Source organism: Aspergillus niger (assembly GCF_000002855.4).
Source record: "Aspergillus niger supercontig An12".
In the NCBI taxonomy this organism is placed as follows: domain Eukaryota; kingdom Fungi; phylum Ascomycota; class Eurotiomycetes; order Eurotiales; family Aspergillaceae; genus Aspergillus; species Aspergillus niger.
This window is the reverse complement of record NT_166527.1, coordinates 2,369,767-2,394,091: the sequence shown is the minus strand read 5'-3', so window position 1 is coordinate 2,394,091 and position 24,325 is coordinate 2,369,767. Positions and strand designations below refer to the sequence as shown.

Here is a 24,325-nt window from a genome sequence, read left to right as displayed (position 1 = left end):
TATCGAACAGGTGATTACTCATGCAAATGACTTGACAGAATTTCATCAATAAACATTTACAGAGCACCTCATATGCACGTGTTGTTGCCGAATATTGGCGTTATCAACGTGTTAGTCCTCCTTATCTTATTCCGACGATTGGAATGCCATTATCGCGACATGTATCCAACAACTCCTCCATATTGTCCTATTTGAGCTCCTTGGGGGTTTGCTAGCAGATGCTTCTCCCAGACTATTATCCTCTCCGAAACTACGGGGATTCTGCCAAACGTGACACTCTCATCAACAGAGGGGTATCATAACAATCCATGAATCTCGGAGACAACCCGATTCATTGTCCGTAGCATCTCCGGTATATCGCTAGAAAGATTCTTGTTCGGCTCCGGGGGCTCGGACGAACGATTATTTTACCTTCTTATCTATCCGCGGTGCCTCAGGACCGATCTCATGGTTACTGTCCGAGAATACGAAAGGCAGAGCCAGCCCGCGAATCACCCTTGCATACCCACCCGCCATCCGCCATATCTTAGGAAATTCCTAAGGATCATTTGGCTGGCTGGCTGTCTTATTTGCCAAGGCCTTTGTGCTAGAGGTATCATTCTTATCTGCAAATAGAGGCATGATTAATCAGCTCTATATGAAGAGCATCGCATACGATAAAGCTATTCTCCAGTGACCTTGATGCTGACATTCATTATTACAATACTATCTGTCTAATGCAATAAACGCTATTCGCTAACACCTGCAATGCAGTAAAAGTAAGAGCCCCGACCGCCCTCGGAAAATCATATCATAGCCATTAGTTCGCCTCCCTATCCTCAAGGTCCTGCAATTGCCCCCGGGTACGAATATAATAATGTCCGCTCTCCTCGCGCATATCGACATGCCATCGATCGCGCAAGCGCGGAGTCCCTGCCGCTCCCAGCTGCGCTCCAGACCAGGCATGCACCGTCCCCGGACTATTAACGGCCAAAGCAAATAGATTCGGCGGTTCCGTGAAATCCGTCACTAACTGCCCGCGTCCCTGGAAGAGGATGAACCCCAGACACATGATGTTCGTCAGAAAGACCACAGCTAGAATCACATAAAACACCTGCTGCCAGTCACTCGTCCGGCCGGACGCATAGCCCGCGGACTGCAGCGTCGCGTTGAACACCTGCACAACCGGGGTAGCGAGACTGGCCTCAGCGTAATTCCAATCGGGAACGAATGGAGAATCCTGACTGCCGAGGAGAGCGGTACTCCCCGCTAAGACGGCCAAAGCCTCACTGAGCGAGGGGAGTCGAGGATCTAGCGAAGAGGTATTGGTGGTATTATCGAAACTCGGGATCAATTCCATCAGCGTGCGTTCGATACTGGCGTTGTCACCCATGATGCCTGACCCGAGCGTCACCGTGTCGGCCCACTCCCATCCTACGCTTTTCCAGTTCATCAGGTATTGATCCTCCGACGTGTTAGGATGTATCCGGTTGTACTGGAGCCCGTCGGCCGCGTCTTCGCAGCGGGAGCTCAGGTCACCGCCGCTAGGGTCGACCTGGTACCGGGCTGAGCAGCGACCGGAAAGCTTTCCGCGCAAGCTGCAGAGGATGTACTTCGGGTCGTGACCTGGAGGAGCACTGCCTAAGATGTAGATGGAGGTTGTGTTGTCAACTTTGGGATTTAGAATGGTGTTGTAGTCTTTGGGGTAAATCGGAAAGACAGGGGCGCCTTGGTCTTCGCTGAAGCCGAAAAGGTCATCGACGACGGTGCGGTTCGTGTTGATCGAGTAGGTTGGTGCAGCGGTTGCCCAAGTCGATGCGTTGAAGGGCTTATGGTTGGGCCACTCGGTGTAGATGAGGGGTTTCAGCTCGTCATGAGACATGCCGACACACATCACATTGATTGCAGGTGAAGGGAGAGAGGCTTGGATAATGTATTTACCCTCGCCGGACATATCAACTGGCTGCTGGATCTTATTTGCGGGGTTGCGAGCAGCGGCGAAGAGGCCTCCGTGAGGGTAGGCGGCAGTAACATTGTTGACGACTCGACCATGCTGTTCGGACACGGCGGTGGTGTTCACAATTTCAATCCAGCGACCCGTTACTGTGGTGTTGTCGTATAACAAGGCATGTGGCTGCGGACGATAAGCAAGTGCAGTCGAGGTGTTATTCCCGGCTTTCAGCATTTCGGCCCAACCTTGCAGGTATTGGTAGTAGTCATGGTATGAGCGGCCGGCTATCTCCATCGCCAGGCAGGTCTCATTCCAGGATGTCGGGTCAACGGCGGCAGTGATTGGACTCTGACAGGCATCCTCCAAATAATAAGGGTTGGAGTACTGGGTGGAAACATTTCCCTGCAGAAGTCGGGGTTGGACGGGGCCTAAAACCAAGCTTGGAGATACTACAGCCGGTAGAGCGCAGAGGGTCAGCAAGTGAGTATTAGACTAATACTAATGGCAAGGGGACAGAGTGACCAACCTAACGCTTCAGCAGCGGTGGTATACAGCATCGCAACCAGAGCAACAATCAGCGTCAACCCACCAAGCGTCGTCCAGCCGACATAGCGCAACACGTCCCACTGCATTAGCAGCGATCCCGGCTGCGTGATCCAGGTTCGCAGCGTCATGTCGGCGATGCTGACACCCTCAGACCCATGCGTGAGAGCCCGTCGACTCAACAGTTGGCCCAGGAATGCAACACAAACTGTGACATAAGAGAGCTCGATTGTTTTGGCTAAAAGGGCGCTCAGCAAGGACGCGGAAGAGGCAGTGAGTCCGGCATTGTTGCCGATCAAACTGCCATAGAAGGGCTTGATACACGCGACGACGAAGAAGACCCCAGACAGGAGGGTGGTGTATACTCCCAGGACGATAAGAGTGACGAAGAGACCCGAACACCGACGCCTTGGTTTATTGGTTGGCACTGGCAAAGCATGAGGTTGATCGCCATGATCGACACCTTTGGGTGGTGTATCGGTCAAGTCACTACGAAATGAATCGCGTGGCCCCCCACCAAGATCGCGCAGATCAATTACACTTTTATCGTCACCGGATGAGTCGTCGTTCAATCTTGCGTCCGGGATGTTGACATCGGACAGGAGACGAAGCCCATCCGACGACCTGGCAGCCATGGTTGGCTGAGGTCAGATGTAGGCAGTTTTGGGGGTTTGTTTTTTCTTGGGAGGGAAGAAGGAAGGAGGAAAGGCTTCCTGGGCCAACGTTTTTTAAGGGGCGGTGCATGGGGACGGGCATTTAAACCAGCTAGACCAGTTAATCCCTGTTGTTTTGTCCGGAAGATGAGTTGGCTTCATTTTAGTGAATTGGGGGCCATTCGCGATCGGTTGGGGTCCTTGTTGGTGTGAGGCTCGGGTAAAGGGACTGTCGGGATCGTGGCTCATTCAGCTGGTGGGCGACTGTGCCACACAGTAGTCATTTAACTAGCTACGTAGCTGACTAGCTAGCTAGGTTGTTGTGTATGCTTGTCCATGATTTTAATCTCCCCTGGTGGAGTCGCTTTGATCTAGATTCCCCGGTTGCACCATTCATGTCTGCGCCCGCCTTCGCCGTGGGTCTGTGTTTAGCCCGGCCCTCAGCCTGATCTTCCAGTCGGTCCTCTGATTAGCACAAGAAAGGGCATAAAAGAGGGGAACCTGCCATCCGCGAGGGTTTGACCTATAGTATAACTGTGTAGTATGCCCTAATGCGACCAAGTCACTATTCTGGCCAGAGGACAAAGGCAATCCCTGTCCGGACTATCCTATAAATAGCAAAGATGGTCCGAGGTGATTGGGCTGTATCACGATTATGATAACACGGACGATGAGAAAATACAAACATCTAAAGTGTGCGACTTAGGTAGCCAAGTAAAGATGACAGCACCACAGGCAGCCATCCAAGAGGGGGATTGTGGGACGCTAAACACAGACAAGGCTGGTGGAATCTGGTGAATGTGGTGCGGTCTAGGACCGAGATAGCAATCAATGCGCTTCACTATACTTCAAACGGCATAGTCCTTCAATTCCCACAAGTTCCCATTTCAGCCTCCTTGATGGGTCTCAACAGCCGCTTCAATCCTTCTTCCAAGGCTTTCTTCCCGACAGTGAACGTGATACGGAACCACCCGAGCTCTTTTGGCATGTACACGCTACCAGGCGCAATCATAACCCCATTCTCCGCACAGATGTCGGTAATTCTCATTCATATAAGCGAGTCTGGCAACGTAATCCTCAGCTGCCTGTAGTCTGACTGCGGTGCGATAGGCTTGCCTAGCAGTAGATGGCGAAGGTCTATCCAGATGAACAAGCCGGCATTCCTTGCGACATATGTGCACAATCAGGCCTTCAACATGTTGGCAAAAAACCTTACACTCGCAAAAACGAATGCCATGTTCACGGAAGAAGGATGTGGCAATACGGTAGTTCTCGACCATGAGACTGGTTTTCTTGCACATAAAGTTGTCCATCCATGCCTTGTACTCGAGCATGGCGACCATGAGACATGCTAAATATTCCGCGTCAGGGATATTCGCTTATTACCCAAGCAGTATTCCCATACCTAATGCTCAACATTGCACCTATGATACCCTCATTCTTCGTGGAGGATAATCCAAGCCGTAAACCATTGACACAATAGTCCTTGCTTGCACCATACAGAACATGTAGAAGAATGGGGCCAATAATGTCGCGAAGATCAAGTGCCAGGGCAGAGAGGATTGAGATCGGGGTCGCGATTTCCGTATTCAGAAATACTGATTTCGCATAGATTTCATCGGAGATGAAGTGTAGTTGATGTCTACCGCAAAATGCGCGAATTCCCTCGGGGTCTCAGGATGCTATATCAAAATCAAAATGAGTACGTACGAGGACAGTGAACTAGGAGGATGGGAAATCAGACATAGTACCTTCCTAAAGGATTATGTGGGCTAGGCATCATTGCGTCGGTAAGTAGACACCTCTATGACGAGGGACATAATTGACTTGGAAACCAAAAGGGCACGAACGGTGATACCATCGTCTTCTGCTTTGCGCAACGCAGACTCTAGAGCTATTTCATTCACCTCAGGGTGAAACAGGTCCTCGAGGTTAGAGTACCCTTCTATGCCCTCGTACGGCACCCCAATCACAGGCGCATTGCTTCGATTGAGAGTGTCGAAATTGAACCGTTGTACAGCGGTTGAGGAATGTAAATACTTTCGCCTTCGTCACATTTTGACCAAGCTAACGCATCCATCGCACTGGCCAAGCCAGGTGTGACGAAAATATTGTCTTCTGTAACGGGCTCCCGGGCCTGGAACTCCTCAGTCATGAATGCTGCTGCTGCACGTCGAAGACGACGTGATCCTCTGGGTCCAGTGCTGTAGGTAGGGTGTTCAGTTGGGAGAACCGCTATCTGCCGTCATAGTCGATCAGCTAATAAGGAGAGAAAAAAAGGCCCTTACAGTGACTGTCGGACTTGCCTGAGCTTACACAAAGTCTGCAATATCTTCTTGTAGAAGGCTATTTTCTGCCAGACGAAGGATCACACTAACTACTGTCAGCGTTGTCACCTACTACCAGATCGAGTTATACATGGCTTACGGCTAGACTTACATTCCATCCGAGTTATTTAGGGACCATGGGTTCGCCATGGTCTTCTCCCGCCGGGCCCCATACATCTTGGTGAGCGAGATTGTGGGCGCCTCTCTTGGACAGACGGTGTCTCTAAATTGCCGCCTGCGCACATTCAGTCTGACCGATCGGGTTCATTTTGATATAAGATGAGCAAGATGCTCTGACAGCCCAACAAAGATTGGCATGGTGTCAGTGCGAGAAAGTCGACAAAGCCGCTTATAAGGTTGATATATCGCCTGTTGGTCTCCGCACATCGAGTGTTCCGTCGGAACTAGATACCGGGTTCATCTCAGAATACGCAGTGATAGCAATTACTTCAACAGGCTCCATGGGTATAGTTCCAAGCAAAGCTCTGTAGCGACATCTGCCCATAGCCAGAGCTACAATTTACTGATACAGTTCTACTGCGATTGCCCCAAACCCACTTTACGAACATAAGAGCCCTCGGGTTCTCAACATTACCGAGCGTAACGATGGCCTCGGCCACGAGGCTCCTCAACTTTATTATGCGTGTTGAGCGGCTAATCTCATATCATACCTTTCGCTGTCGCACTGTTAACAGGATGCTTCTTCGGTATCTTAACCCACCGTTTTCCGCACCACGACGTTCGAGTTCCGAATGATGCCCTCGACATACGATCTCAGTCACGATCGCAAAATCTAACAATAATTATTACGACTCTACCTTGACCATGTATATTATAGCGCGGGCCACAGTCTCCACACGTGCAAAGTTCAACCAAGCCGCCGGGGTGAACTTCCTCGAGTCGCCGCGGCTTCTTGGCCGGGTCCGCCCATCATCAACTGATATATTTACCATACCATTCCTTTCCTACAACTGAGGATTCGCAAGTTTTCAGTCTTATCTCGATTGTACTGCAGCCTGGGAGACGATATTGTCAACCAAGCGCGACGTCTACATTGATCCACTATTATGAGTTACGATGACCGCAATAGTCCCATTCTTTGGGAGGTCACCGGTGCAGTTAGTACAGTTGCAAAGCCTGCATGCAGTATGAGAAATAGTTCCGGAATAATCAGCACGACATATCCACCTAGCTCTTGTGAAGCTATCTGACAACATCAGTTGCGATGCCCTCCAGAATCAGCACAGCATCAGCCCCGATAGCGACCAAACCCCCAAACATCCGCATTAGGAACTTTTAATGTTGACCTCTGCGAAGTGGCAGGGGCACTACCCCTTGGCATACGCAATATTCCGTCCATGTCTATATGAATACGCTTGGTAGCAGGCGATGGACTCGAACGAGCGCTTCTGCTCTCCTCTTTTGACTGCCCGGTCTTCTTTTCTTCCGAGACATCATCTTTGCCCTCTGCGAATAAGAACGCAAATCCATAAGCCTCCACAGGGCCCTTTCATCAGGATTGATCCTCTTCCTAGTTAGTATCCACTAAGAAACTCGATATGACCCACAGCCGGGCCTCTACACTCCGGTTTGAAAACACCGACGAAGTCAAGATCCCCGCAGGGCACTCAAATCAGATGTTGCCAAGAAGCCAAGGAAGACAGCATGTTCGCAGGGCACAGCACAGCCCGACCCGTACTGACCTTTGTATGGCCCGTTCGAATGAAGGATAAAGTCATGCGGAAAGGGTGCAGATGCGGCGGTTTATTTAATGATTACAAAGGCGACGCAGGGCCCTCTCGACATTATTCTAAGTAGTTATCACTAAAAGACACGATCGCATGCCCGAGCCGTGCGTATATTATCCCCGAGAATCTGTTCTTTATCAAGAACTGACACCTTGGCTGAGCAGGACATTTCCGAACCACAACGATGACTTCCGCTCAGCCCGACAGCTACGCCAAAGGACCAACCCTTGAATCCAACGCGCCCGTAAACCCAGGCTATCAGTTACCCACCGAGTTACGGTGGGTGAACTGGTCGTGGCGCCGTACGCTGCTATATTCAGCAGGTGGGATTGTCATTGGGGCTATCGCCGGGCTTGTCGTCGGGCTCATAGTGCGGTTCGCGTGACGGCGTGGAAAGCTGATATGGCACATCCTGTATAGGATGTGCTTGATCTTGATACCCCAGACGCGCAAAAGGTCGCGTCAATGTGCTTATTTTATACTTGCCTCATTTGCTATCGTTCCATTAGCGCCACATTCCAGCTTCTATGTATATTCGAATCGCTGATGATGCGACCGGTGACTTGTACCCGAGGGTCAGGACTCCGATCGGACGACGTGGGATTGGTGAGTCTAAGACTTCTATCAATGCGATTAGCATTGAGAAGAAATCTTCATGATCTAACGTTCAATCCATTAGATGAGATCACCCAATGATGTGACAGGTCGAGGTGGAAAATAAATCCGGGAATACGATTACCTATTTGAGTAGTACCATCTGCCCAGTGTCTATATCACCCCAATTACAGCATGTACAATAATCCGGCGATCCACAATGGAAACCCTAGCCAGGGTAAGGAACCGGAGCAGCAAAGGGTAACTATGATCAAGAAAAAATTCTCCGATAAAGTGTCAGCAACGGTGACGATCCATGACGTTTCGATGTGGTAGTTACCTTAACCAGCCGCCCGAACTCAATTGTGACGCCACTTCTTTACTTTATCTAAAGCCATCAGGAACGCGATGTGGCTGAGATAGACCTGCAATAGCGTGAGACATACTACATATCTCATTTTCTGTACAAATCTTCTCAATATCTACATATTATACTTCTTCCCACCTACCTCAATGGCATGACACGACACCCTGCAATGGCACCCAACTCCTCCCCCACCCAAACCGACCTCCTCATCATCGGTGCCGGCCCAGCCGGCCTCATGGCGGCCTGCTGGGCCTCCCAGTACACGAACATGACGACCCGAATCATCGACAAACATCCTTCCCGAACAGCGACCGGCCACGCGGACGGGATACAGAGCCGAACACTGGAGATCCTGGAGAGCTTCGGGCTAGTTGATCCGATAGTGCGGAAAGGTGTGCAACATGCAGAAATGTGTTTCTGGGTAAATAAACTATTAATTTTTTATATACTATTTCGCATTCAGCTTCGTCTCCAATTCCGATCCTCGTGGGGAAAATGAGCACCGCACTAATTCGGGCGCTGCGTAGGGCTATGATAAGAATGCGGGCGGGATAACGAGGCAGAAGATGGACCCGGCTCAGACGGATAAGTCGAGGTATAATATGGTTTTGCTGAATCAGGGGATGATTGAGCAGATAATTCTGGATTATCTAGAGTTAGAGAGGGAAAAGAGGGTGGAGGTAGAGTATGCGAAACAGGCGAAGACCTTGGAGATTCTGAAGGAGGATGAGTATCCGATTGTTGTGGGGGTGAAGCGGGTTGGGCTCGATGGTATGGTTATTCCTGGGTTTGATAGTGGTCGCATGCTGACTTGGATGATGTTTTAGGGGCCAATGGACACTGTGATCAGGTTGAGACCATTCGCGCTCGGTATGTTATCGGTTGTGATGGTGCGAGGAGCTGGGTAAGAGAGCAGTTGCAGGTCCCGATGCGGGTGTGTTCTGGAGATACCACCTGGGGCGTTGTGGATATCGCTCCAATTACTGATTTCCGTGAGTCTATACAGTTGGTACATCTGTATGCTTGGTTGACATGTGCTTTTAGCGGATATTCGCCAATCCTGTGCTATACATGCTGGAGACCGTGGCAGCATCATGACCGCCCCTAGGGAAAATCGGCTGGTCCGTTTTTACATCTATCCCAAAGGCGATGGAAGGCTGAGTGTGGAGGGCAAAGATCGATCGGAAGTATCTCTTGATGAGATTGTGGGGGCCATGGCGAAGGTGATGAAGCCCTACAAACTGACTTACAAGCACTGCGACTGGTGGTCTATCTATAAGGTGAGTTTCCGATAGAGGCAGGTGGCCATAGCTGACTGGGGACAGATAGGTCAACGTTTAGTTGAAACGTATAGGCCACACGACAGGTTGGTGGGCTCTTTAGTTCTTTCGAGACATGCGCTGATTAATGGCAGGATCTTCCTGGCCGGTGATGCGGCACATACCCACTCACCCAAGGCAGGTCAGGGTCTGAATGTGTCGATGCAGGATACGTACAACCTTACGTGGAAGCTATGCTCCGTGATCACAGGGGAAGCTTCACCGAGTATACTGGATACATATGAACTGGAACGGCGACCGGTTGGCGAGGAGCTGCTCAAGCTGGATACTGAGCTAGTTCAAGCATACGAACAAGACACGAGCGTCACCGAAGGAGTCGAGCGCGTTCGTGGCCAATACATCGATTTCATGACGGGAGTGGGCGTGACATATGGTCCAAATCAGTTGGTCGCCGGAAAGAAGGCGGATACAGCGGTCGCAAACAACATCAAGATCGGTATGCGCCTGTCATCACATCCAGTTGTGGGTCAGGCCGACGGGATCAGCATGCAGCTGAGCAGCAGGTTGACCAGTAACGGAGCCTGGAGGCTGCTCGTATTCCCAGGCGACCTGCGTGAACCTCGCAACCAGAGTCGGCTGTCTAGTTTTGCGAACCAGTTCAACGAGCAGGCTCACCTGCCATGTCTGCACAAAGCTCAGTCGAACCACTGTAGTCGCCTTCTCGAGACAATCATGGTGCATTCCAGCCCGAGGACTTCGGTGAACCTTTTGGATCTACCAGAGATATTTCATCCATTCGATGAGACGTGGGGATGGGACTACTCGAGGGTATTTGCTGACGATGGCTCGTACGGCGAAGCTTGTGGCCAGGCACATGAAAGGTACGGCATACGAGATGAAACCGGTTGTCTGGTCCTCTGTCGTCCGGATCAGCATGTTGCTTGGTTAGGGAGCCTAGCAGAGGTGGAAGCATTGGACCATTATTTTGGTCAATTCGTCCCGGGGAGTTGATTTGATCGGATCATGATTCTATTTTGTTTTGTTTCATCAATCGCGACCGGTGAAAGGTGGATAAGAGGGCATCTTGTTGGGAACATTCTCTGGGCGTTGCACTGACAGCATTTGCTTGCAAGCTCTACAAAGAATACTGTATAGAGAGAAGATAGAAAAGAAATAGCACCATTATGCGACACTCTAGCAATTAGTGACACAAATCATGTACTTTGTACCATGAGTTCCCTAACATATCGCGAGCATGCTAAGTGGTCACAGCTCCCCGGCATGCACATCGCACAGACCGGGGATCACCCGTGGGCACCGGCTCTCTCGTACCGTATTCCGGCAAATGGGCCCTGCCACTCAGAAGCCCCAAAGACCCCCAGGCTGAATGACAGGGAAGTTGTGGAACAAATGGTCAAATTGACTTTCAGACCCAGGGGACTGGCGAAGCAGCTTGATTGGAAGCGGATATTGATGAGGTAATGGTGTGTTCAACGGTGATGTCATGAGAGTAACAGTTATGGAGAAATGTTTTGAGCGAGGCCCGTAACAGTCCTCTAATAATTCAACAGACGAACACCACCGCTGAGGGGGAAACGAGGCTTTGTACGCGGGTCAGGTCCACCTCTTTCAGAGTGAGGCTGCCCCACCCCCTATCGGTGCGATCGTGAGGCCCTGGCCAGACCGTGTACCTCATCTCGACTGTCCAACAACAAAAAGGGTTGTCCTCTGTTAGTGATGTCTCTATCTCTGCCATTATAGGACAATTGAACGGAGGGGGGAATCACATCGACGCACGACAATCTGATCGATCACCGACCCCGCCATTTGTCCACTACTAGTAGTCTCAAGCACAGTGCCACCGTACAACCACCGACCAAACCCAGACCATCCACAATATCACACCACCATCACAATGACCACATCTAACCTTCCAGACTTTTCTCGAGAAATCTCAACAAAGAGGGAAACAAATGTGCCAATCGCCCGTGTCCCTTCTTTTCCAGAAATAACAATGTTCCCACAACATGATGCCGAATGACTTCACAGCCCATAATTGTACCTTGTCCCTGCCCTACCCAAAGGAGGAACCTACTATGTAGACCACATGCAGCCAGGACCCTGGAGAATTCACCAAAACATGAAACAAGGCTGACGATACCATGTTTATTACGATCACGGTCATGGTTACTGCATCGACATTGACATCAGTGAGAAGTCATTGTAATATCTATAGTTAGACACAAGCATCATTATCCAGAGTCCGACAGACCTACAAATAGCCTACCATAACCCTGTGAACTTACTCTCCCATCTTAACCAACAAGCATCTATCTCAAGCAATTAACAGCATAAACTACATTCCACACATCACCAACACAACCATCGAAATGGCCTCCAACCCCAACCCCGGCAACTTCGCCAACCGCCCCCAGGAAGAAGTCGAAGACATCGCCCGCAAGGGTGGCCAGTCCAGCCACTCGGGCGGATTCGCCTCCATGGACGAGGATAAGCAGGTACATTCATCCCCTTTTCACTCCATCTACATAATGAAGTCCTAATCGAAGTGAACAGCGCAACATCGCCTCCATGGGCGGCCAAGCCTCCAGTGGTAGCTTCCAGCCCGGCGAAGAACGGGCCCGGGAAGCCGGCCACAAGGGTGGAATGGCATCTGGAGGGAGCTTCGAGCCTGGAGATCCCCGGGCTAGAGAGGCTGGTCGGAAGGGAGGATCCAGGACTGCGGAGGATATGCCGGAGGAGTAAACTAAAGGCTTACATTGTGACCAGCTCTATTGGGGAATAGCATGTTATGTGATATGAATCGAATGTATTTTTAGTTTTGAGTATGGATTGAAATTGTGTGTAGTGTGGAATTGACTACTTGAATTACTATTGCATTGCTAATTAGGATCGATTTTAGCATCATCGTACAAGTAGTAGTCAATTTGTAGGTACTGGAGTTGTACATATTGGATGGCGAATATCATCCGGGGTCAATTGAGTAAGTGGTGGCCCTGTGACTAATACTATTGGTCGTTATTGAAGATCATGACGACAATGGATTTATTGGAATCAATTAATCCACAACGAACTAACGAACTACATGCAAGCATGATGTGATCGAAGTATTGGAGTGAAGTTTACTTTTGCGCCCCGTCAAAACCCGCTCGCCACATTAAACCCAGGAACATCGTCAAGCATGCTTGCTAGCTACCACCATCATCAATCGTATCTATCATCTAGCTCGAATACAGTACTTTTCCACTGCCGTACATATATGTAAGTTTGAGAGGGTCCCGAAGAGAGAAAGGTAGAGAGGTAAAATAGAGGAAGGGAAGGGAAGAGATAAAAGACATTAGAAAGGGTTAAAAGATAGGGACGCAGAGGGGGAAATAATAAAACAAAATCATCCACAACGCCTCATCATAAGACATTAATCGAATCATCGCAGACCACCATGTACAGGCCTGTCGATGAGCGCTTGAATTAGACCTTCACTCGGTATCTTTTTGCCCCTCTGCCACTAGGCCATCCGCGGCAGCCGGCAGCTGCACCAGATCTTCCAGATCCATTGCCATATCCTGCTCCTGCTTGGGACTCTCCGTCGGAGGTAATGACTCTGTCTTCTTCTCCGGACTCTGAGTTGTCGTGCCAGCTTTATCAGAAAGCTGCTTCACCATTTTCGCCAAATGGCACTTAATCCTCTCATCCCCGCAGTGGGAATGTCGCAGCAGCTCATTCTTAAGGTTCAAGATTTCGCCCCGCAGGTGATCCACTTGGCTTTCCAGGAGCGTATTCTCCCGTGAAACTGTCTCGCAGCGACTCTCCAGCTGCTTGGCATGCTCCTTCTTCTTCTTGCGACATTTGTTGGCAGCCACGCGGTTGCGCTCGAGGAAGCGCTCCCGTTTCCGTCGTTCGCGCTCGTTCACTTCAAATCCCGGAGAGGGAGGCCGATTGGAGCTGCCTCGACGGCTATATGTCGGGCTCTCGTTACTGCTGCTGTAGCTGGAAATACTGAACCGGGATTGGTTGCTGTCGGCACTGCCACCGCTGCTAACGCTCGTGATGCTACCTCGCGAGGTGATTTCATGCATAGGAGCTGGAGGCATCTGTGCCGGTGCGAATTGCGGAATGGTATTCTGCATCGGGGAGCATTTTTGCTCGTAATCACTGGTAGTGGTAGGATTGTGTACGGTCTGGCAGGGCGCGATGAAGCTGGCTTCGGAGCTAGCGGTGGAGTTGGTTCGGAGAGCGGGTCCAGTCGCCCAAGACACGGGCGGCGGCTCGAAGGAATTGAGCATCCATGAGTTGTTATCGTCGAACAGAGGAAGAGAAAGACAGTCCTGAGGAATGGTATTGTCGAGATAGAAAGGAAGCCCGCCGGGCCAGGTCTCTTCAGTGGTGGAGGGGGGTCCCGAGAGGGGGCCGTAGAGGTTCAAATCGGCAGACATTCTTACATCAGCCATTGAGATGTTCGGGGGAAGGATTGAGGAGCGAAGCAGTGGTGAATTGTATAATTGATGCACAATTGAGACAGTGTGCAAATACAAAATAAGCCACTAGGATGTTGCACAGTGGATGGTGGCCACGGCTGTTATTTATACGATATTGCCAACCAGGGTGCTTTGCAAGGCACACCAGTGTTGCGATTTACGCACGATGATTGGAGGGAGTCAGACCGTCCGTTAAATCATAGCACTGGGCTTCGGCTCGATAAGGTTAATCAACGGTGCTTTCTTGATCGACCACACGGCGCCACACAAAGTGGAAATCGCAGACGAACGCGCAAGTCGGGCTGTAGGGATGATATATCCGGCAGAGGTGTAAGCACACACATTGGGAGAAACGTGGTTGATGGGGTGGAACGGGGGACGGAAGATATCCGCCCCAAACCGGATTCACTGGGGGACAGATAAATGAATATAGAAATGTGGTCGAGCTCAGACTCTGGGGCGACATGTTGACGTAGGATCAATTGGCCCGGAAGACAAACGCGCCTGTCAGAAGCGACCCTGAGCCGATGGTAACCCGCAAGAGCAATCCGGATTCATTTTCAGTGTGGTTCGGGTGGAGCCCGCACTTGCAGCATGACGTTTCGAGTCGATCCATTGCTTGCACTCCATATCCCGACTGCCAACTTAAATCCCGGGGCTTTCCAAGGGGCCCCAGGCAGGTACTGGGCCAATTCCCCCAAATCCTTGCGGTCGGTTCTTGCGATGGTTGGGATATTGGGGATTCTGGTGACATCTACGACCTCGATACTTACCAAATCCGTGCAGCCGGTGCTCTTGGGCCCTCCACCGACCACGTTACACAGAACAATGCATTCTGAACCCACTCAGCAATGCTTGACGACACGATTCATGTCTCTCTTACAACGGTCGGGATTGCCCAGTGCGTGCATTGGGTCCTGTCGACAAAAACTACGATGATTACCTAATCTTACTGGATTTCTAGCTATCAAATCTCTTCTGCTGGATAGACGGATATTTCACCCCCCGATATAGCCGGTTCTAACATAGGCCCGCCATGCCATTCCACAGCTAGCTACTAAAGGCAAATATATCCCTGATACTTCTATAGTACCCCTGGATCTTCTGAATTCTACATGCCTCCTTCTAAATCCTTAAGAGTCAGATGTGCTTTGCTCGGGCCGCGCCTGACTTCCCTGGTACCCAACAATTTGGATATGTGACCATCCATGCTATGGGAGAGTTGAGACTTAAGATTTTCATGCTTCTCCACGGTTAATTGAATGAACTGTGCAACATAGCTATGGTAACTTTGCCTCCATCGTTTGTATCCTGGTGCTGTTGTTACTCCAAACTCACAAGGTCCTTTTCGCCCTTCACCTCGCCACCCCCAAAGGTATCCGCATAGCGACCAACTATCCAGTCATGCACAGTGACTGAGCTGTATTTGGGCTCTTTGCCTGGCTCCAGGCAACTTTCTAGGCACTCAACCAGGAAATCTGCATTTCTGTCAAAGAAAAAAACGGAACGCTGTAGCGTACAGTTCCCGATGTGTTGATAACTCGATGTAAGTTGGAGATATACCGATCGTTTGTCCAGCGCATCATCATATTGCCCGTATTTACCACAATAGCGCCGGGCACAGGCACGACATCCACCCACTCATTCGATGTCCGGTCCTAAACCTGTAGACCCCCCGACGGCGTCCTGCAAGAGGATAGTGATGGCACCAAAGTCGCTGTGAGCCCCGATGCCTGCCAGTAAGGTTAGCTCATTAGTGGTTGGGAGCCGAATGCGGGAGGATTGGTAATGCACACCTCTTTCCAGCTCCGATGCATCGGGTGCTTGAGGGGGGTAGTGAAGCAAGTGAAGCGTAGCAATGGGCTTGGTACAGAACCGGCGCAGAGCATCTGAGTCAAGGCCCACTATTTCCGCAATGACAGTCATGAGGTCGATTGTGAGACTCAGAACGGCTCCATAGTAGCGATCCACCCGTGTCTCGGAAGAGCTGCGGGTCTGTCCCTATAGCAGGATAGTTGTTGGGTCCCTGGCCGAATTTGCCGGCTTCGACGTCGGGGTCATCTAGTGGCAGATGTCGACCGAGAAAGAATCCCTCCTTCAGGTCGCCTGTGGTTTTCTTCTCTAACTTTTGGGCCCGAAAGCGTTCGTAGCCGCGGTTGAAGCTGTCTTTGTCTAGGAGCTTAAATAGTGGGAACCAGTGTGGATGTTGCTTGCAAGCTTACCCCTATCGTATTTCTCTTTGATCTCCACCGGTAGGCAGAAGAAGTCTTTGGACTACTCTAGAATGGCTGTTTGAAGTTCACCTGGGATGGTATAATTGCGAAGCTGGAAAAATCCAAGGTCTTCACAAGCGTGACGGATCTCATCCGTCAAGCGCTGTCGGTCTTCACGGCTGCCTTTGTAAAAAAGGCTACGGGGGTGATTAGTCAATGATTTTCAGACAGTTCGCTCTGCCTACCTACTGGCGAAGATCAATAACAGGGATAGCAGGACTCATGATTCTGACCGACTGGAGTAATCAAACTCTTATGGTAGAACTCCAGTTGACGTACCAACGGAGTTGCCGACAAAGAAAGCATGGCATCCGTGAAGAGAAGTCCGTTGCAGATAACATTTTATCCATGCGGGGCAGGAGCCGACGATCCTCGACATTGTGAGATGCTTGGGCAGCCCTGCAGCAGAGCCGTTCCTTCTAGAATGCTTCTAGTCGTGATTCAGACGCACATGTAGAACCTACTTATCGACATTGCTTTTGATTTACATCCAGTACTGTTGAAGAGATTAGATGCTGCTGCACGAGTCATCTTTCAAAAATATCAGAATGCAACATCAACATGTTCTGCCTCCTGGATCCTGCTCTGCCAGGCGCCATCCATGGGACTATGGCGGATCAACGTAACCTTGATCAGCCCTATCCGACCAGTCGAACCACACTACGACTGGTGCCATTCAGGACGACCGGATTTGGTATGAATCATGGGAGACCCGGACTCTTCTAGAAAGTGCAATTACTTGTAATACATTATGCCACGTCCCTACTGCATTAGTTGATGGTCCAGTCCCGGGTGGAATCTACTAAACAATTCCAGGACTACCATCTCCCGTCCAATCCTACATTCAGGATATCACTAAGCTCAGTTCATCACATTGGGTTTCTGACTCAGTCCTCTGCAACCTGAATCCATTAGGCTTCCCAAGGCCCATGGTCCGCTTGTCCCAGATGCTGTATCACGGGAGTGTTGAATGGTTGGAGTTTCCAGCCCAACGTTTCACAAGTTTTGCTTACAGTAGGAAAAAGTTCACGTTCTTTTTCATTGACATCAAGACATTTATATGTACATTCTATATACAGCCAGCAGAAACTATCAAGGGATTTCTTCATACACTCTATCTCCGATCTTTGGGGGTTGAAGGAAGTCATTAGGGACCGTCTCTGGAAGCTGGTTTCGCTGCGCCCATTCGCGGATCTCTTCAAAGTTGCGGCACTTATGCTCAGTGTTAAAGTCGACAAAGGGCTCAGGGTGGTCGGGGTGGACCCAGACTTGGCCTAGGACACCCACGTCCACGGTGCACATCAGCTGCTGGCGGATGATATCGAGGCAATGGGCTGTCTAGATTAGTATTGAGACGAAGGAGAAAATCTTGGTACTTTGGAATACGTACTGACGTGGCGACGGACAACGTAGTCATTGTTGGTGAAGGCACCCTTGCCCAGATCATGATAGTAGTCGTAGTTGTAGTAAAGGGATTGGCGCAGGAGATTCTGCAACATGTTAGTCGCACAGTTTATTTCCTCCTCCATCCTGTCTAACATACCAAGCAGTGCAGGTGGTGAAATCCTTCCACATTGGCAGGATATCCACCTCCGTACTTCTCGTTGATCTTAACCTGGTCGGGAGCGAGGCCTGATTTCTCGGCTTCTTCGGCAGGAACGCGGATGGATCGGTCTGGACTACGATCAGCCAACTCCACTCACTACTCACTTCCAGAATGTGAAAGGAAACCAACAGTTGGCACCGAGAGACTCCCATGCTGCATCCACTTCCGGGCTGGCATCTTGTCGGAAGATGTTTTCTTTGAGAAGTGACCCGTTGAACTGTTGTTTGTGATAGTTGAGCCCGACATGGGATACCACGGGTGCTACGGTCGCGTTAGCTCAACGTTCTGATTTCCTCGATGTCTAACGCTCGAGGACTGTCTTGAAGTCAGGACGTACAGTGCTGAGTGATGCGTCGCGTGCATGCCTTGTCCGAGTCCCCTTGGTTGTGGCCGATGAAGATACCGACCAAGCATGACACTACCGCAATGACAACGACGAAAATGATGTTTAACCATCTTCCAGGCCCTGATCGCACACTCTTCTTCCCGGACCAGTGAGCATCTTCTTCATCGACAAGAAGTCTCTCGCGATCGGTCGAATCAGACCGCTCCGAGGTGTGTATCTTGTCGTCAAAAGAGTTGGTGTTGCGCACAGAATCCATGATGTGAAGGAACGACTCTTTTTCGAAAGAAAAAGAATGAGTAACAACTTCACAAGCCTTCTTCTGCGGGCAAAAAGAGCGCAGCGCGAGTGTTTATTCTCGGTTGCCCATGGAGCATGACCAATGGGCCCATCCATGCCTCCGCCAGGTCCGATGCTAATAATATCCTCCCGAAGCCAAACCCGCCGTTGGGAGGACCAAGTGACGGGTGTAACACTCATCCGAGTGGTTGGTGAGACAACCAGGCTCGTGCAGATGCGGAGAGGCTCATCCTGGCGGTGATGTTATTTGTTCCAAGTAAGACACCCTCCGCTTGGCCGCAGACGCTGTCTCATTCGGCCGCCCAATGAGGGTTTCTGCAGTGGATGGGTCGCTGGAGATCCTCAATACGAGCTCACTGCCCGCCTTACAGCTCTACTTCTTACTTTCGTCCAACTGAGACATGACGCAAAGATGCCTTACTCCCGAGATTAAACCTGGATTCACCGTCATTAAACCCATCTGCACGCTATTATTAACACCCTATATTGGTCGCCTGGTGGCGGATCACGATGGGTCATCGCCGCGATCTAGGTCAACTTCCAAGCCCCCTCTTATCCCGGAGAGGGAAGTGGATGCGCGGGCTCGCAATGAGGGTTGCCTGTCCGTGAGGCATATGAGTGTAACACTGGCATCCGCAGCGCCACTTGGTCATCTCAGGGTGTCGCCGTGATTGGACTGAAAGCTAGTCCTCGGCTACTCTCGAGATAGAGCTTCGAAAGATGGCACAATCCGAGACTTGGCCAATCATGCCGGCACGCCATGGCAGGACGCTTACTCCACGATGAGAGATATTGGCATTCTGCTAAATATGGATGCCGGGGGGGTAAAGCAGGGAGATGAAGAAGTTATAAATATGGCCGCATCTATCCCCGATCTCATGCAAATCCCAAGATATTCCAGAACATCACCCTCCCCTCTCTTAAACTTTAATCGTACTTCTTTATCCCCTTGTACATGATGCATTCCGTTTCCAAGGGCCTTCTCCTGGTGCTGAGCAGCCATCTGCTAGCTGCCACTGCCCGTCCTGTGGCCACCGAGACTTCCACTGCCACGGCCACCGAGACTCCTGTGAGCTACGGAGATTACGGCAACTATGGCAGCTATGGCAACTACCAAGCCTACAAGAGAGATGATGAGCCCCAGGCAGATGAGACAACCAGCAGCGTGTCGTCGACTGCCTCTGCCACGTCCACCACTGCCGCGGGATATGGCAACTATGGCAACTACGGAGACTACGGCACCTATGGTAGCTACCAAAATTACAAGCGGGGTGATGAGCCCGATCCCAGCCTGAGCACCACCACCACCACTATCCCTACCACCACAGCCCCGGCCAGCTACGGCGACTACGGCAACTATGGTAACTACGGAAACTATGGCAGCTACGAGGCCTACAAGCGTGGCGAAGAGCCAGACCCTAGCTCTAGCACCTCTACTGCGGCTCCTACTACTACCGCCCCTGCCAGCTACGGCGATTATGGGAACTATGGCAACTACGGCAACTATGGTAGTTACGAGGCCTACAAGCGTGGCGAGGAGCCCGATCCTAGCTCCACCACTACCACTGCGGTCCCTACGACCACTGCGCCGGCCAGCTACGGCGACTATGGCAACTACGGCAACTATGGAAACTACGGCAGCTACGAGGCGTACAAGCGTGACGAGGAGCCCGAGGTGAGCAGCACTGCTTCTGCAACGACCTCGACCGAGTCCGCGACCACGACTGCCGCGAACTATGGCAACTATGGAAACTACGGCAACTATGGCAAGTACGCCAGCTACGGCTCGTACAAGAGGGATGGTGAGCCCCAACCCGACCAGGACGCTGAGTCCTCGACCACCTCTGCTGCGAGCACGACTACTACTGCCGCGGCGGGATATGGAAACTACGGTAACTACGGTAACTATGGCCAGTACGCTTCTTACGGCAGTTATTAAAAAGGGAGTTGAGTGCGTGATGACACAAGGGGACAAGTGTTACCTGAGCAGAAGTGGAGGGTAACGCTGCTGGGATTGGGAGATCAGTCATGATGATGTCTAAGAATGTGCTTTCTGTTGTATTTATTGGCAATTGACTAGTTACTAGATAAGTATAATGCAGCGTTGCTTGAATCCTAATGACTTGACTTATATAATCTATGCCTATATGTGTAGAGAACATGCAGACACATTATTGGTTGGGGCAAGTACCGCGGACATGGCAAATCAGACTGGCGCTCATTGGATCTTAAACTTGTTGACGATTCCTAAGACCCGCTTCCCCATATTACCAACCTTTTCTCTTCTGGCAAGCATCGCAGATCCTCCGATTCAGATCCGGTGTGGATTGAGAGGTTGCCCACAACCATCATGGCACTCTGATTCGGGAGACAAGTTTTCTTCTGTCTCTGACACAGTCATTATCTCTTGAGTGGGCCAACCCACAGAAGCAGAAACTCTGCAGGAAAGGAAACAGAGGGGCCGTCGTGAAGCTTGAACTCCAGATCGCTGCAGCTGAATCACCGACCGGTTCCCAATCGGGCAAGTGATGTTCAAGGACCCCCTTGCCTCTTTTGTGCGGTCGACAAGTATTTACCAATTGCCGACAGGGTCGCCTTTCCTCCGAGGTTGAATTGCTGATAGGCAATCATCAGGATGCACATAGCTAAGTAATTTACGAGCTAAGTACCAGTCATAAGACTCCAGGTAGTATCCCGACATCGGTGCCAAGCCTCATCCTTCAAGTCATAGCCGAGGGAAGAGAGCGACAAGACAACACAGAAAGAGTAAGAAAGACAGCCGACCAAGTGAAAAAAAAATCAGTATGACTCGATCGTCACAACCCAAACCTGCGTAGACTGCGATAGCGCAGTGGCCAGCTCCAGATCGGCCATGGATGGTTGGTTCACCCATCCCAGCTGGTCTCCACTGGCTGCTCGGATTGGCGCATTTTTTGGCAATCAAAGGAGTCATCATCGTTCCTGGTTCAGCTTGGCCGATCTAGCTTCCCCCGCCTTCAGCTCTCGTTTAAAAGTCCGCTGCAGCCACGCGCGCTGTCTCTGCCATTATGTTTGCGTTTTCTCCGAAGCTGCTTTTCTTTCGTCCTTTTTGGTTGCGTTTTGCGATCGTTCTTGCGATCGCGCGATAGAGAATGACCGTTGACGGTACGTCCGATCGCGACCGGAATTATTCTTTGCGCTGCAACTTGATCGGCGCTCGAGTGTCCCAGATTTGACTAACTCGACTGCAGAGAAACAGCCAGTGGCTGACAATGGCGAGTCCTCGCCAGTACCGTCGCAATACGCCACTGTCAACGAGCGCAAATTGATGGCCAAGATTGACTGGCATGTGGTGCCGTGTCTTTGTGTCATGTACCTGCTCGCATTTTTGGATCGGTACGAATAATTTCATTTAAACTGGAACTATGACATTGAAACGTGTGAAGCTCATGGATTGCGCAGCGTCAATGTCAGTAACGCAGCCATTCTGGGTCTCAAATCCGACTTGAATATCGAGACCGGCACCAAGTATAATACTGCCCTTACCATCTTCTTCGTCCCCTACATCATCTTCGAAATCCCATCCAATGTGTTGATGAAGAAGTTGAAGCCGCACATATGGTGTACGTATTGCGCTGCGATGTTTAGGGCCACACTGACGAGCGTCTAGTGTCGCTGTGTATGTTTGGCTTCGGCCTGGTCATGGTCTGCCAGGGCTTGGTGCAGAATTGGGGAGGATTGATGACAACGCGCTGGTTCCTGGGCATGTTTGAGACGGGCTTGTTTCCTGGCTGTACGTGAGATTCAACACGTTTCCATAGTCGCATACTGACTTGATAGGCTTCTACCTGCTGGGTATGTGGTATAAGCGCAGTGAAGCTCAGAAGCGCTTCAGTTTCTTCTTCAGCTCGACGACTCTGGCCGGTGCCTTTGGTGGCTTGCTCGCCTACGGATTGGGACAGATGAACGGCCTCCGGGGATACAGTGGATGGCGATGGGTGTTTATCATCGAGGGTGTTCTGACCTGCGTGGTGGCCATTGGCTGTTTCTTTGTGGTTCCTGACTTCCCCGAGGATGCTAAGTGGCTGACGGAGGAGGAGCGCGCATTCCTGCGCGACAAGCTGGCGAAGGACGTTGGAAAGTCGGCTGTCGATGTCAGCATGAGCTGGCGTGATATTGCCGCTGTCTTCAAGGACTGTAGGTTATCCGTGGCTGCGACGGCGATACAACGCTAATGGTTTCGTGTGCAGACAAGATATTTATCGGTGGCTTGATGTACTTTGGGCAGGTGGTTACAGCTTATGGCTACGCCTACTTTGCGCCGACTATTATCCAGACCTACGGCTACAGTTGTATGTTCCTACCCTCAGAGACCAGATAACGGTGCAGTTGCTAACTTCCTCTCAGCCGTCAAAACCCAGCTCTACTCCATCCCACCCTGGGCCGCCTCGTTCGGATTCTCCATGCTCATCGCATACCTCTCTGATAAATTCCGCCATCGCTTCCTATTCACCCTCATCCCAATGCTCGTGGCCATGGCCGGATTTGGCATCTTGCTCAACATCCACGACACCGCACAATACCATGTCCAGTACGGCGCGCTATTCCTGGTGACTAGCGGCTGCTACAGCGCGATGCCAGTGTTAGTCTGCTGGTTCGCGATGAACCTCGGTGGACATCGTCGACGCAGTATAGGAACGGCGTGGCAGATTGGTTTTGGCAACAGTAAGCACGGTCCTTATGCGCAGGCCTGACCGACCACTAACCAACCCTTTCACATCACAGTTGGCGGAATCATCTCCACCTACTCCTTCCTCTCGAAAGACGCCCCCTTCTACCGGCCCGGATACAGCATCGGCGTATCCTTCCTGGCCTTTTCCGCCGCCATGTCGATTCTGTACTTCTTAGCGGTGTGGAACGACAACCGGAAACGCGACCGAGCGATCGCCGAGGGTCGCATCGATCCGTCCACCCTCACAGAGGAAGACGAAGAATTGCTGGGCGATATGTCGCCGACGTACCGTTACGCTTATTGATGCTTGCTTATTTACTTGCTTGTTAACGAGAAATGAGTGACTGTGACATAATTACTACTTAATTTTGGTTAGGATGGTTATGAGGATAGGTCTCCGATGTCGGAGACAGATAATATACGCGTCGGCGGATCCCGACGACTTTGCACTGAACTAACGATGGTAGTGCGCTTGGCATTTCTGACGGAGTCATTTGGGATAAATCTAGATTTGGTAGATTTTGAGCACTGTAATTATTATGACGACACAGCAAGTCCGGGGTCGTCAGTAATTTAAGCTGTGGTTGATAAAGCGGGATATGTTCTCCTTGCGATGTGATATATACTATTTTCTGTCGTTGAGTGCGGGTAGCTTTCCTCGTGGACATGGTGTATCATTATAGCCAGATCTTAGGCTAATACCCCACGCCGAGAAGCCATTGGATCGAGAACAATACGGGTCATCTATCCTACTTATTTCGAGCATAACGTTTTATGTAAATATATGTGTACCCTACGTAAGAACGTATAATTCCAACGCAACGAATACCTTCCACACCAGTTGGCACACTAAACCTAGCATCTACTAGTATATTAAGCTCCTGTCAGTTGTAGTATAGCTGAGTGGTATTCTTTGAACTAGGATCTCGTCACCACAGTTGTGCTCGGGGCCTTTAATCATCCGGGGCTGAAGATAGGGATATAGGGCCATAAAATATATATATGGAGGTTAGTATTGAAGTCAAATCATGGTGTCTTTCAACTGAATTTTCAAAGGATATGGATCATCATTGTGGGACCACATAATAATCAATGATTGATGGGATATACTTCTACGATATTAGGACCTGCATCAATTGTTCATTAAAAATAATAGA

The 24,325-nt window shown here is 50.6% G+C and overlaps 9 protein-coding genes and 1 pseudogene across 10 annotated transcripts; 5 read left to right on the top strand and 5 right to left on the bottom strand.

Annotated features, from left to right (window-relative positions):
- Positions 1 to 799: 799 nt before the first annotated feature.
- On the bottom strand, positions 800 to 3,108 carry An12g10280 (uncharacterized protein; the record flags this gene model as incomplete). Its single annotated transcript, XM_001396037.1, has 2 exons — positions 800 to 2,379; positions 2,457 to 3,108. The coding sequence occupies 2 exons, from the start codon at positions 3,106 to 3,108 to the stop codon at positions 800 to 802; spliced, it is 2,232 nt and encodes a 743-aa protein (XP_001396074.1).
- An 883-nt stretch (positions 3,109 to 3,991) lies between these two features.
- Positions 3,992 to 5,630, bottom strand: An12g10270 (uncharacterized protein; the record flags this gene model as incomplete). The annotated part of the gene is given in 6 exon segments (XM_059743708.1): positions 3,992 to 4,121; positions 4,126 to 4,477; positions 4,560 to 4,768; positions 4,954 to 5,172; positions 5,199 to 5,330; positions 5,566 to 5,630. Coding segments are annotated over 6 exon segments (1,107 nt in total).
- A 1,755-nt stretch (positions 5,631 to 7,385) lies between these two features.
- An12g10260 (hypothetical protein) lies at positions 7,386 to 7,860 on the top strand (the record flags this gene model as incomplete). The annotated part of the gene is made up of 3 exons (XM_059743707.1): positions 7,386 to 7,480; positions 7,573 to 7,615; positions 7,711 to 7,860. The coding sequence occupies 3 exons, from the start codon at positions 7,386 to 7,388 to the stop codon at positions 7,858 to 7,860; spliced, it is 288 nt and encodes a 95-aa protein (XP_059607004.1).
- A 471-nt stretch (positions 7,861 to 8,331) lies between these two features.
- An12g10250 (uncharacterized protein) lies at positions 8,332 to 10,453 on the top strand (the record flags this gene model as incomplete). The annotated part of the gene is made up of 6 exons (XM_001396034.1): positions 8,332 to 8,583; positions 8,690 to 8,933; positions 8,990 to 9,154; positions 9,207 to 9,442; positions 9,488 to 9,528; positions 9,577 to 10,453. 6 exons carry the CDS (start codon positions 8,332 to 8,334, stop codon positions 10,451 to 10,453), a joined length of 1,815 nt encoding a protein of 604 aa, XP_001396071.1.
- Positions 10,454 to 11,832: 1,379 nt separating this feature from the next.
- An12g10240 (uncharacterized protein) lies at positions 11,833 to 12,205 on the top strand (the record flags this gene model as incomplete). Its single annotated transcript, XM_059743706.1, has 2 exons — positions 11,833 to 11,958; positions 12,017 to 12,205. The coding sequence occupies 2 exons, from the start codon at positions 11,833 to 11,835 to the stop codon at positions 12,203 to 12,205; spliced, it is 315 nt and encodes a 104-aa protein (XP_059607003.1).
- Positions 12,206 to 12,936: 731 nt separating this feature from the next.
- On the bottom strand, positions 12,937 to 13,893 carry An12g10230 (uncharacterized protein; the record flags this gene model as incomplete). Its single annotated transcript, XM_001396032.1, has 1 exon — positions 12,937 to 13,893. The coding sequence occupies one exon, from the start codon at positions 13,891 to 13,893 to the stop codon at positions 12,937 to 12,939; it is 957 nt and encodes a 318-aa protein (XP_001396069.1).
- A 549-nt stretch (positions 13,894 to 14,442) lies between these two features.
- Positions 14,443 to 16,432, bottom strand: An12g10220 (uncharacterized protein; the record flags this gene model as incomplete). The annotated part of the gene is made up of 9 exons (XM_059743705.1): positions 14,443 to 14,572; positions 14,620 to 14,737; positions 14,819 to 14,852; positions 15,274 to 15,413; positions 15,600 to 15,824; positions 15,907 to 16,041; positions 16,131 to 16,202; positions 16,239 to 16,327; positions 16,398 to 16,432. 9 exons carry the CDS (start codon positions 16,430 to 16,432, stop codon positions 14,443 to 14,445), a joined length of 978 nt encoding a protein of 325 aa, XP_059607002.1.
- Positions 16,433 to 17,300: 868 nt separating this feature from the next.
- Positions 17,301 to 18,416, bottom strand: An12g10210 (annotated as a pseudogene; the record flags this gene model as incomplete). Its single annotated transcript has 4 exons — positions 17,301 to 17,542; positions 17,752 to 17,882; positions 17,944 to 18,075; positions 18,152 to 18,416. Coding segments are annotated over 4 exons (770 nt in total), but the record flags the coding sequence as incomplete, so codon positions are not given.
- Positions 18,417 to 19,415: 999 nt separating this feature from the next.
- On the top strand, positions 19,416 to 20,396 carry An12g10200 (uncharacterized protein; the record flags this gene model as incomplete). Its single annotated transcript, XM_059743704.1, has 1 exon — positions 19,416 to 20,396. The coding sequence occupies one exon, from the start codon at positions 19,416 to 19,418 to the stop codon at positions 20,394 to 20,396; it is 981 nt and encodes a 326-aa protein (XP_059607001.1).
- Positions 20,397 to 21,588: 1,192 nt separating this feature from the next.
- Positions 21,589 to 23,472, top strand: An12g10190 (uncharacterized protein; the record flags this gene model as incomplete). Its single annotated transcript, XM_001396029.1, has 8 exons — positions 21,589 to 21,601; positions 21,688 to 21,832; positions 21,899 to 22,059; positions 22,107 to 22,229; positions 22,277 to 22,633; positions 22,687 to 22,788; positions 22,844 to 23,161; positions 23,222 to 23,472. 8 exons carry the CDS (start codon positions 21,589 to 21,591, stop codon positions 23,470 to 23,472), a joined length of 1,470 nt encoding a protein of 489 aa, XP_001396066.1.
- Between the last annotated feature and the right edge of the window lie 853 nt (positions 23,473 to 24,325).